At 39.8% G+C, this 12,949-nt stretch overlaps 1 protein-coding gene across 2 annotated transcripts in view; it reads left to right on the top strand.

Annotated features, from left to right (window-relative positions):
* Window positions 1-12,949, top strand: part of MAP2K5 (mitogen-activated protein kinase kinase 5) — a 393,759-nt gene that overhangs the window by 317,895 nt on the left and 62,915 nt on the right. For both annotated transcript variants that reach the window (XM_006886624.1, XM_006886625.1), the window contains 2 exons: window positions 2,639-2,665; window positions 2,975-3,007. In XM_006886624.1, coding sequence (XP_006886686.1) covers window positions 2,639-2,665; window positions 2,975-3,007 — 60 coding nt within the window. The remainder of the gene's footprint in view (window positions 1-2,638; window positions 2,666-2,974; window positions 3,008-12,949) is intronic.

The following is a 12,949-nucleotide window of genomic DNA, read 5'->3' as shown; positions in this document are numbered from 1 at the left end:
TTAGGGCTGTTGTGCATAGGGTCGCTATGAGTCAGAAACGACTCAACGGCACTTAACAACAACAACAACAATCTTGTGGCTTAGTGGTAAGGAATTATTCTGCCAATGCAAAGGTACCCCATTCAAATCCACCAACTGCTCTACAGGAGGAAGATAGGTTCTCTCTTCCTGCGTGATTTGCTGCCTCTGAAAACCCACTAAAGTGTACGCTATGGGTCAATTCCAAGTTGATGGTACCTAACAATTAGGGCAGTGAAGGAGCTCTGGTGGCCTAGTAGTATGTCGTTATGCTTCCTACACAAAAGGCAGGGGGTTCAAATCCCCAGCTGATCTGGGAGAATAAGATGGTCCATCTCCTTCCATGCAATTTATAGCTTCTGACAACACACTAGAAGGTCAGCTATAAGTTGATTCTAACTGAATAGCACATAACGGTAACAGCAGGCCTTGAGGATCCCTAGTGGAATAGAACATGGCAAGTTACACTACTAACCCTAAAGGCCTCGCTTCTTCAGCAGTTTGACTTTACCAGCAGCTCCACAGGTGACAGATAGGTGGTCTCCTCCTGTTAAGATGTACGGCCTCAGAGGCTCAATGGAGGGCCGCCATGAGTTGGAACCAACTCAGCAACATTAAGTTTGTGCTTTGTGGATCTCAGTGGTAGAATTCTTGCCTTCCATGCTGGAGACCCAGGTCCCATTCCCAGCCATTGTGCCTCATGCACAGTCCCCACCATGTCAGTGGAGACTTGCTCCATGGTGTCAATGTGTTGCTATTACTGAAAAGGTTTCTATGATCTGCCCAGTCTAAGAGTATCTAGGGGGAAAAGATGTAGCAGTCTTCTTCCACCTGTCAGCCAGTGAAAGCCCTGCGGAACACGGGGAGTTCATTACCGAGCAGTGATGGGGGTGGTGTGGGCCAAGGTGGCGTTTCCTCCTGTTATGCCCAGGGTTGCCAGAAGCCAGCCTGAGGGCAGCTAACCACATGCACCTAAGAAAACCAAGATCCAGCCAATCTGAAACAGAGCTTTCATGGACTGGTAATGGAGGAGGGGATGATGAAAACCAAGAAGAGTCATGAATGTGTCCCATATTCAATTGAGATAATGCCTGGGAAAGCACTTGTTAAACCCCCCAGCCACAAGGTGGAAGGGTCTGCCAATCAGTCACATGGATGCAGAAGAAAGAGAAGAAGCTTAAGGTGCTTACTAGCTAGTTGTGAAGACCCCAGATACCAGAGTCAACCGCTTTTAAACTTTACCATGCCATTTATAAGTACATGCATATTAATGGTTTTTAAATAACAGATGACCAGTTCAAGCATGTATCGCCGTTGAGTTGGTTTAGACTCATAGTGATCCTCCTCCAGGTTCTGACCTTGTCAACCTTAATTCGAGGAGATTGCCCATCCTTCCTTCCATGGAGCCACTATAGGTACAAATCATTGGTGGATTGGAACTGCTGGTAGATTTGAACCCCTGGAAGCATGATAACTTGGGTTATCATGCAGCTCACTATGGACTAAGCCACCAGAACTCCCTGTAGATAATCAAAGGCAAGTCTAAGCAGATGCTGTGGGGAAAGAAGACCCAGCAACACCATGGCGTGTCATGTCCTCTGGAGGCCCAGTTTCTCCCCATTAGAATGGAGATGATCATGCCTACTGGCCTCAAGGTGATTGTGCAGCCCAGATGAGAGTATGTGAAAGCACCATTAAAACCACTGACAAGATTGTTACTATTCTCCCTACATTTAATCAGCCAGTTGGAGCTCAGTTGTCCCAGAGTGCAATGGGCTAGTCAGTGATAGTATTTAGTTCCTGAAATTTTTGTACTTAGTAAATAGAGTACCTGGAACTCCCATTTTTAATAACTACAGTCTTGGGGTGGTGTTAAAGGTTTAATATTTTAATTACTAAGTGATGTTGTATTAACTTGGTTTCACATTTTAGTAACTTTCTATGAGATGTGGCTTAGATGTGTACACAGCCTGCTTTAGAATGTTGATGAGACACTCTGGCTATTATTCCCTGTAAAACTTGCATGAATTTGATTTTCCCAGAGAGCATTGCTGCCCTGGAAACAGGCAGAAGGAACTTTGGAAAAGGTAGAGCCTTCACCCCACTCCCGAGTTAGAGGCAAATACTTCAACCACATAATTAAAGTTTTCTTCACAAAATAGGGGATTGTGAGCAGACACTGGCAGGAATCCAAAATTCTAATTTCTGACTATGATTTAATTTCAATTTTAAATAAATCGGTTTTTAATTTAAAAAGAGTGAGCTTCATAACATTAGCAATGATTGCAACATTAAGCCCAGTGTTCACAATCTAGCAATATAAAACATTATTTATATCTGAATCGTAAACAGCCTTTTGAAATGGATTATGGTTTTTCTCCCTATTCTAATACAACCTGGAGGGTACTAAAAAGTGTTGTGTGAAATTAACATTCTGCTGACTTTCGCCTATAAATGAGAAGCGAGCTATTAACATTTGTGTATTTTCATTATGTAAATTGTGTTAACACATGCCCACAAATTGCCACCAGCAATGCAATAATTTTCTCTCAGTGATCATAATGTGTCCAAGTGAGTCATTTTGATTATGACATGCTAATTACATATTGCCTTTTTTCAGATTCAGAAAAACCAGGGATCTTTAATGGTAAGCTTTATGAGTTCAGAAAAAAATTCACTTTTCTTTTTCCTGATGGCTGCTTCCTTTGCATGCTTGAATGCCTTGTTTTAAACTTAGCAAATTGCATTTTGAAGAAAATGCAAACCTTTAACTGCCTGTATTAGATTAGGTACCATTAGAAATAATAGAACATCCTGAGCATCAATGTTTTTATAAGAGTTTGCTGTTGTTGATTAATCTTGCTATATTTTATTGCATTAATGATTTTTTCTTTCCACTCCACTGTAAAGATATTGCATAGAGGCTAATACTTTTTCCTCTCCTTTTCCGTTGCAGCCTCTCCAGCTTCTGCAGTGCATTGTTGATGAGGTGAGGCATCGTCTTATATGCTTTCACTCCTAAAGTCATTCCTAATGGTGTGGAAAGCTTATATTTTGTTTCCTAATGAAGCACAATGCCCAACATCCTCGGAGCAAGTTGTGTTGTATGTATCTGAGCTGTGTTACGTGAACTGGCCTGGCCCAGAATCCCACTTTCTTGACGCTGCCTAAGAATCCAGGCAAAAACAGTTTGTCCACAGGCCGGGCCTCAGGGCTAGCAGAGGCCCTGAAGACAAATCTTGATGATATTAATTGATTCTTTTCCTATCCAGATGTGGATGGGGTGGAAATTAAACGCTACATTTTTTTTTCTATAACAGATAGTTAAGGTCATTCCATGGGTGGGGGTCACAGCTGAACAGCAAACATAAGCTGAATAAAATTAGTCTTCCTTGCTTTATTTACCCAAAACATATCAGTGTACTAAAAGTGTTCAAAAGCTCCCAATCAACAGTTCAACTTTCCTTTTCTCATCAGACATTTTGTTTCCCGGAGCATGCCCTCTTCTCCTTGTACTTTTAACTAGTATTTTCACATTTTAAACCACTCCATCTCTGAACGTTCATATCCATCAAGTTCCTGAAGTCCCTTTTGCCTTCAGGAACTAATCTACTAGGAGTCCTCTCTCAACCAACTTTTTCTACTTCTTATTCTTCTAGCTTTAAATTCTTCATTTCTTTAAATTAGCAGTCTCCTAGTACATAAAGCTCTAAATTAAGGAGTGTTAACGTTTTTTTCCTAGTGAGTTTTCCTAGTCTTGAGCTTGCCTACTAGCAATGTTTATTTTTTAAAAAACTTTAATTTTACAATATTTAAAACACTTCTAATTAGAGAAAGGGGGCAATAAATGATTCAGATAGGAAAGTTTGAAGGAAAAAACAAATCGTAATTCATAATTATTCCTCTCAATTAAACATCTGTATAACCAGTTATGAGATTTGGGAGAAAAAATAAAGATCCTCCTAGGAAAAAAACAAACATGCACACATATCACAATAATAGTAAGAATGGGGCTCTAACATCCTTAATGGTTGCATCAGTCAGCTCGCATATCCCCTGCAAGCCATAAACCATGTTGGTGCAAAAATGAAGGCATCGTCCTGAAACAAATGGAGGCTCCATTATCTCAAATATCAGCCGGGCCTCCTGGATCTAATAGCTCATCAATATCTTCTGTCATCTTAGATTCCAAAAGCATCCTATCCCCATCAGAATCTCTCAATTAAATGGATTTTCCTGAGGTCCCCCTCCATTTGTGCTTAGAAAAGTGTCAGGGAAACATGACCTACCCAGCAAGATAGCCAGCCTCCGTGTTTCCGGGCTCTGCCAAACCTGCCCGGCCAGGCTCCTCGACATCAGAACATTCAGGTATAGTGTTTCCTCACTGATGACCTGTGTACCACTAGGAACTAATATGACAGTTTTTCAGCCTTAAGTAGATATGTTCATGCACTGCTAACCCAGAGGCAGTGCCTCGCTGGTGGTTCAAATCCACCAGAGGCTCCTCAGGAAAAAAGTGGGCAGTCTCTTGTCATGCAATTTACAGCCTTTTGAAAACACACCTTAGGGTCAATTATGAGTGGGTTCCAGCCTGAAAACAATGAGTTGAATTTATTTTTGGAATAACAGACATTGCTATTAAATTTTAAGTATTTTTACTTGTTAGACTTAGGCAAAATCATAAGAATTATTTTTTTATCATGCTTGGTAGGGACTTCATGCTTGGGAGGGTAGAGGGACGGCGCAGGAGAGGAAGGCCCTCTATGAGGTGGATTGATTCAGTGACTGGGATAATTGGGATGGGAGTATCAGAGACAGTGCGATTGGCACAGGACAGAGCGGAGTTTAGGGCTGTTGTACATAGGGTCGCTATGAGTCGCAGGCGACTCGACAGCACATAACAACAACAATAACAACAACTACTAGATCTTCTGAGGAAGATCTTCTGTCTTGGGGAAAGTGTATGTGTAATAAGAGACACAACATTTAACTTACACCAAACTCATGACTATTCAGTTGATTCCAGCTCATGGGCCCCTGCACTGGGATTCTGAGGATGTGAATCTTTATGGAACAAGACTCTCTCTTTGACTGTGTGGTCAGTACAGTTTAGCCACCAGTCCTTTGGATAGTTTAGCATGTAACTTAGACAGTATGTTTTTCTTTATAATGATTCTCTCTCATTTGAAGTCCAAATATAACTTAGATACCTGTCCTAGCTTGCTCAGAAAACATACCAAAATATCTTTTCATAGATAGACCAGATTTGCTGGTCTGCGAAAGCCTTGTGGAACCCCTAGGATTAGGGCCCTTTGATGCTCTTTGGGCTTAGAACTGAGCTCACCCCTGTGGCTCAACTTTCACCCAAACATTAATCAGGCATGTAAGAAGAACGGTAATGCTAGGAAGGCATGCCCACCATATGATAGAAAAGACAGCACTTGCCAAGAGATAAAACTCAGAAGACAGGAAGAGGTCCAAAAGAAGGGCAAATGGCAATGGTTAACACAAGGCGAAGTGGGGATAGTGCTGTTACATTAGGGGGATGATTGCTATTAATGCCACAACAGAAAGTGTATGAATTGTTGAATGGAAAGACATTCTTCTAAGTGATACAGCCTAGTCTGTCTCTGTCAATTTCCTATACTGAAGTAGTAACTTTGGGTTTCTGTGATGCTGAATGCTCGGCCATAATTGTGTCAAACACCATAATGGTTACCCATCATGGACAGTGTTTGGTGGAGCTCCCAGATTGATTCAAGTTTGGAAGCAGGAGTGACATCCACTTCCTAAACCACATGCCTCTGGAAACTCTATGTATGTAGAGAAACTATCATAGTTATAAATTATCATAGTTATAAATCAGGGTTCAGGTCTATTGTTCATAGGTTCACTATGAGTCATGCTTGACTCAGCAGCACTTAACAACAATACACACACACACACACACATATATATATATACATATATATATATATATATATATGATATATTTTTGTGGAAACAAGAAATTCATGTTGTGTCTACTAAGACAATGTAAGGAGCTCTGATGAATCCATAGGAAGTTGTACTGCTTACCCAAAGACTCTCTGCCTCTCCGGTGGTTCAAATCCATTAGTGGCACCAAGGAAGAAAGATGTGCAGTCTCCTGTGTGATTTACAGCCTCAGGAACCTACTGAAAGATCAGATAGGAGTTGGTTCCAACTTGATGGCAATTAATTGATTGAGTGTAACTAAAACAGTAAGTTGACTTTAGAATTGAGCTGATGTTCGCGAACAAAGGAAATTAGGTAAAAATCAACAAGACAACCTGTGTCATAACATCATAGCTTCTAAAAAGGGAAAGATTGAGGAGGTCTTTAGTTACTGTACTTGTTTCATATATTTACCACATTGCTTATTTCTGGTCCTCGAAAAGTGGTCCAGTGACCAGGTATTTCAGAAATACTTGTGGACTCTGTTAAGAAGGTAGATTCCCTGACCTCAGTTAGGTAAATTGGATTTTCTAAAGGTGAAGCTCAGGAATCTACATCTTACTGGTTTCCAGGTAACTCTTTGTGCATTAAAACATGAGAATTTTTTTATCTTTTTTTTTTTTGTTTTTTTTTTTTTTTTTCCCAAATGTTGAGCTTCTTTAAAATAAGGGATATTCTTGAGTTTCATTGGGGGGGGGGGGGGGGAGTCTAAGTCATCCCTTCCAGACCCCACAGGACAAGTAACTATCTGTCTTAATTTGCATTTGGTTGCACAGTGCATAACTTCTCAAGTTGCTAACCAAAAAAGCTAGAGGTATCTGTCAGAGTCACTCATTCAGGAGGCCAGGAGGTGGAATTATGGACACAGCCACAGTCAGTCAACAGATGTCCAACCAGAAATCCCTATAACCTAAACAGAGGAGTAATAATCATGAGCATAAAACATGAAACACACAGATCACAGAGCAAGGAAACGGAACAACTTCATGCAAAATTGGGATACCACCCGGCATTTACCAGTGGGGCTTGAGCTTTGCACCACTTGCCCAAGCAAGGCAGAGGCCACGATGCTGAGGAACAGAGGGGCCAGGGGTCAGAGAAAGGCATACCTGCAGGCATAGCAGACAGGAAGCTAACTCTACCAAAGAATTCTGAATCACTTCTAAACCTGAATCATAACCTGTTACTTCCCTAATAAACCTCGTGTGGCCATTGCAATAAATTCTTGAACCCAGCCATAAAGCAGACAGTGCTATAGAAGGAGCATTTGGTGTAAGAATTTGTGGAAATGATGGAGGGTGGAGGCATGTCTGAGCTCTGCTTCGTAGGAATCAGCCTTGGGCTGTTGGTCTTGATTCTCCTCTCCACCTTGTGAAGGTGAAGGAGATCAGATGCCTCTTTCATGCTATTTTACATCCCCTATGTTCTCCATGGCTGTTCCTCATGCTTGTCAGTGACTCTCTGCTCTCTGAACAGACTGACCTCTTATGTGCAGTCTTTACACTGCTGATAGTGACCCTGGCAAAACAGAAAGGTACCAGATATAATCAGAGACCCACCATAAAAAGTAAAACAAGCCCCTCTGAGAAGTGGAGTCTTTTCCTCCTCTTTAATGAAGTAAAGTGGATGAGCTTGTGTTCATTCATTAAGGAAATAATTATCAAATTATTATGCCAGACTGATCTGAGCAAGCCATGGTCAAGGAAGCCTCCAGAAAACTAGATAGAATTAAGTGTCTGGGTAGAACATCCAGATTGACTGCAGATGGGTCTGTGTGTTTGGACAGAAAAGCAAACACGTGCCTTTTAATGGGCCAGTCTGAGGTACTGGAACTTAGGAATCTCTCTGTAGCCTGGCCCTCTAGCTTGGCTAGCAATAATGGACTGCCCCAGAGTGTGCTACTGTTGTGGCAGATGGGGACACCACAATGATGTCTTGGTCACAAGACCCCTTTCTTGGCTCTAGCAAGTATTGGAGGTCATCAGTGTATCAGGATACTAGGAACTAGAAAGGCTGGAGCAAAGACTTCATGCTTGAGCCTGTCACTGTTCCCAGTAACCCAGAACCTACAAGAGAGTATGGAAACAATTTAGTGTATGGTCTATGCTATTGGACCACAGAGACCAGTTTGTTCTTCAAAAGATGAAGTGAAAGAGATGTCCCAGACAAGGTAAAGAGCATTTAAAGCATCTTAAAAGATAAATAAGAGTTCCCCAGGACAAGGGGGATGAAAGTAAACTTTCTTGTGTCATTTTTTTAATTCACAGATGGGTTTCAGAACATTTAGGTTGTCTAATATGTGTTAATACTGTGTATGTGTATGTGTGTGTGTTTCAAGTATATTATAGCTGAAAAGTAATTCCCCTGTAACATCTGTAGGTGTTTAGCAGGAAAATTAACAAATCCCTGATTTTATACTTCTGTTTATTCATTTTACCAGAGAAAAAAAAATTAGTTCATTTTAGTAATCTCTTAGACCTGATCAGAGGTATCTTCTACAGGAAAGAGTTGGTTTCTTAGTAACAACTCTTAAGATACGTGAAATACTAAATACTTCTGGAATATAGTGGTCAGTATGGCCTACAGGAGTCCCTAAGCAGTGCCTGCAGTTACACGCTCAACTGCTAATTGAAAGGTGGGCAGTTAGACAACCCCTGAGAGGCCTCAGAAGAAAGGACTAGTCATCTGCTTCCCCAAAGCTAGCCACTGAAAGCTTTATGGAGCTCAGTTCAGCTCACAAATGGGGTCTTTAAATTCAGAATTGACTCAACAGCAAGACCTTTGTTGCCATTGCTGTTGTTAGTTTGGTTGCTTTTTAATGGTCTCCCACTGGACCGAGGAGTTCTGGTGGCCTAGTCTGTAGGGAGTTGCACTGCTAACGCAGGGCTGCACCTCTCTAACAGATCAAACTCTCCAACAACTCCAAGGGGGCTAGGGAATGGTCAGTCTCTTTCCTTGTAATAGTCTTGGAAACCTTGGAGGGTCAGCTATGAGTTGGTTCCAACTCAAAGCCAATGAGTGAGAGAGAGAGACGTTGTTGGTCCAGGTATGTAGACAAACAGTGGACTTGATTACTCAAACACTAGTGGAGTACTTTTGGGATCTACTATTCTTCCCTTGTGTTTGACCTTAAGAATTGGCACAGCACTCCACCTAGAAGCTTATAATGGATCTACTGGAGAATCTGTCTTTCTGTTTATGAAGGCTTCCTGAGAAGAGTAGGCATAGAACAGACTTTGATAGAAGACAGTGATGTAGGAAGAGTATAGAGACTGAACTGAGAGCTCGCCAGGGATCCAAGGGGATCCAGAAGGAAGGAGACAGAAGTAATTTATTTATTGTTATTGTTAGGGGCTGTTGAGTTGAATACAACTTATAGTGACACTATGGACAGCAGATTGAACCCTGTCCTATCCTATGCCATCCTCATCATCTCTGACACACCAAAGCTCAGTGCAGCGTTTGCTAAGCCAATCCATCTCATTGAGGATCTTCTTCTCTTTTGCTTACCCTCTGCCTTTCCAAGAAATAGCCTCTCCTAGCAATGAGCCTAGATTGGTGAGATGAAGTTTCACCATCCTTACCTCCAAGAAGCACTCTGTCTGCACTTTTTCACAAGACATACCTGTTTGGTCTTTTTGGCAGTCGATGGAATAGTCAGGGATGTTTTTGTATTTGGGGTTTTTTTCTCCCAGCACTACAACTCAAAGATATCAAGAATTCACTTGTTATCCTTATTCATTATCCAACTTTAAGATGGATAGCAAGTGTTTGAAAATACTATGGCCCGAATCGGGTGCACCTTAGCTTTCAAACTCACATCATTGGTCCTAAGTAATTCAGAAAGATCCCAGACAGCAGATTTGCCCAATGCAATATGTCTTCTGATCTGATATCTGGTACTGCATGTTTATTGAGGATCCACATAGGATTAAATCATTAACAATTTCAGTCTTTTCTCCATCTATCATGATGTTGCCTACAGGTCCAGTGGTAAGGCTTTTTGTCTTTCTGATGTTAGATGTAATCCATATTGAAGGCTGTATTCTTTGATCCTCTTGCAGTAAAAATGTTCCAAGTCCTCTACACTTTCAGCAAGCAAGGGTTGTGTCATCTGTGTAAGGCAGGTTGCTGATGACTTCTCCAAGGAATTTCTAGAGAAAGGAAATTTGGAAAATTTACAAATATGTAGAAACAATACACTCCTAAATAAACATCAGTTTAAAAGATATCACTACGGAAATTAGAAAACACTTTAAAATGGGTAAGAATGAAAACACAACATACCCAAACTTATGACCTACAGGAAAAACAGTGCTCAGAAGGAATTGTATGGCTATAAATGCTTCCATTATGAAAGAAGGAGAGTACATCAATAATCTAACCTTCAACTTAAAGACATTAGAAAAGGAACAAGCTGAAGCCAAAATAAGCAGAGGAGAGGAATAAGGAAGATTAAAGCAGAAAGAGAGGAAACTAAATAGAAAAGCATTCGAGAATATCATTGTAACTAAAACCAGGTTCTTTGAAAAGATCAACAAAATGGACAGACCTTTCGCTAGACTGACTAAAAAGGAGAAAAGATTCTGATTACTAAAATCAAGAGTTAAATAAGGGCATTAAGATTTTTAAAAAATAATGCAAGCAAACCTTGGATAACCTACATGAAATCAACAAATTCCTAGAAAAGCACAAACTACCTACAACTCAAGAAGAAATACAGAATCTGAACAGATTGAAAGTGGGTAAAGATATCTTTTTTGACATTTTGCATAAAGTAAACCTCAGGAAGAGATTACTTCTCTTGTGAGTTGTCCCAGTGTTTAAAGAATTAACATCAGTCCTTAAGCTTATGTATGAAAAATGGGAGTGTTAACTTCCAAACTTCCTCTATGAGGCCAATATTACCATGATACCAAAGTTGGAGACATCACAAGAAAACTACAAATCAATATCTCTTATTAATATAAATACGAAAATATGAGCAAACAGAACCTAGCAGTTCTATTAAAAGAATAAAAGAATTACTTTATTTTTACAAAAATAGTATGTATTGTTATGTTTGTTGTCACCTACTCCCTCCACCAGAAGGTATTTTTGTTAACCGGTTATGCTAATTTTTATAGCAGTATGTTTTTTAAAATTGACATAGTGGCATTTATGAATATATATTTTTGGAGACTGAGAGGGATCCTCTGGCGAATAAATATAGAAGACGTGTTATTTGAATAAAAATAAAGTATGTACTATGATCAAGTATGATTTATCCTAGGAATGCAAGGTTGGTTTAACCTATTAAAACTGATCAATATAATGAACAAAAGAGAAAAATTGCATAATTATCTTGGTAGACACAGAAGAAACACTGAACAATCACAAGGGAACATTCTTCAAACTGATGTATAGCATCTATCCGAAACCCAAGCTAATGGCATATTGTATAGGGAAAGACTGATGAAAGTTTCCCCCCTATGATCAGGAAGAAGATAAGCATGTCTACTCTTGCCACCTTTACTCAACATTATGCTAAAGATCCCTAACTAAGGCAAGAAAAAGAAAAGGTGTCTAGATTGAAGAAGGATTTTTAAACTATTAGCAAATTACATGGCCTTATATATGGAAAACCCTAAAAAAAATTCATATACACACACCCCATTATTAGAGCTAATAAATTAACAAATGTACAGGATATAATAAAAATTAATTTCTATACAATAGCTATGAATTCAAAAGAAATTAAGAAAATGGCTCCATGTACATTCATATTAAAAAGAAATAGTAATTGAGAATAAATTTAACAAAGAATGAAAAACTCTTTTTTTATGCTTGAGTACTTCGAATACACTGAAAATACAAAACATCATAGAAGACCGAAAAGCCCGTCATTGATATCCACCACTTGCCCTATGGGATAGAGCTATACAGCTTTTGAAACCCAGTGGAAAGTTCCTATGAATTAGAATCTATTCAAGGGCAGTGAATAAATAAATGCAAAGACATCTCATGGTAATGGAATAGGAGACTTAATATTGTTACAATAGCAATACTCTCCAATTGAACTACAGGTTCAGTGCAATTCCTGTCAAAATATAGACTTTTTGCAGAAATGGACAAATGTATCCTAAAAATGATAAGGGAATTTGAAGGGCTCAGACTAGCCAAAATAATCATGCAAAAGAAAAAGAAAGCAGGGGACTCTTCTCAGTTTCAAAACTTAACTGCAAAGATGCCGTAATCTGGATGATGTGGTATTTACATGTTGTTACTATTAAGTACTATCTAGTCAAGTAAAGCGACCTGTGAACAGCAAACCTGAACACTGTCCTATCCTGTACCATCCTCATTCTCTTTGATAAACTTGAGTCCATTACTACAGTCACTGTGTCACTCCATCTCATTGAGGGTCTTCCTCTCATTCACCTCCACCTTGCCACATGATAGCCCTTTCCAAGGAATAGCCTCTCCTAGAAACATCTCCAAAATATGAGAGGTGAAATGGAATAGAAATGTGAGTCCAAAAATTAGAATCCTCATACATTGCTGGAAAGGATGAAAAACAATGTAGCCACTTGTACAAAATGTTGGCAGTTCCTCAAGAAGCTAAATGTCATGTTGCCATTGTTGTTATGTGACTTCGAGTCAGAACTGGCCCATAGCCAACCCTGCAGTGAGTTTTCAGAGGCAGTGAATTTCACGGAAGAAGATGGCCCATGCTTCTCCCGTGGAGCAGCTCGTGGATTCAAACTGCATGCCTTTGTTTACCATATAACCTAGCAATTCTACTCTGAATTGAAAACATATTATGCCAACACAAACATTTGCTTAACATTATTTATAGTAACCAAAAGATAGAAATGCCTTTTAACTCATAGCACTCATAGTTTGGTAGTTTAAATATTCACCTGCTGTGTAACCAAAAGTTCAGCTGTTCACATCCACAGTCACTCTAAGGGAG

The sequence above is a fragment of the Elephantulus edwardii genome, unplaced genomic scaffold, assembly GCF_000299155.1.
Source record: "Elephantulus edwardii isolate Elephantulus edwardi_28Jun2011 unplaced genomic scaffold, EleEdw1.0 scaffold00050, whole genome shotgun sequence".
NCBI lineage: Eukaryota > Metazoa > Chordata > Mammalia > Macroscelidea > Macroscelididae > Elephantulus > Elephantulus edwardii.
This window is presented reverse-complemented; position numbering and strand designations above follow the sequence as displayed.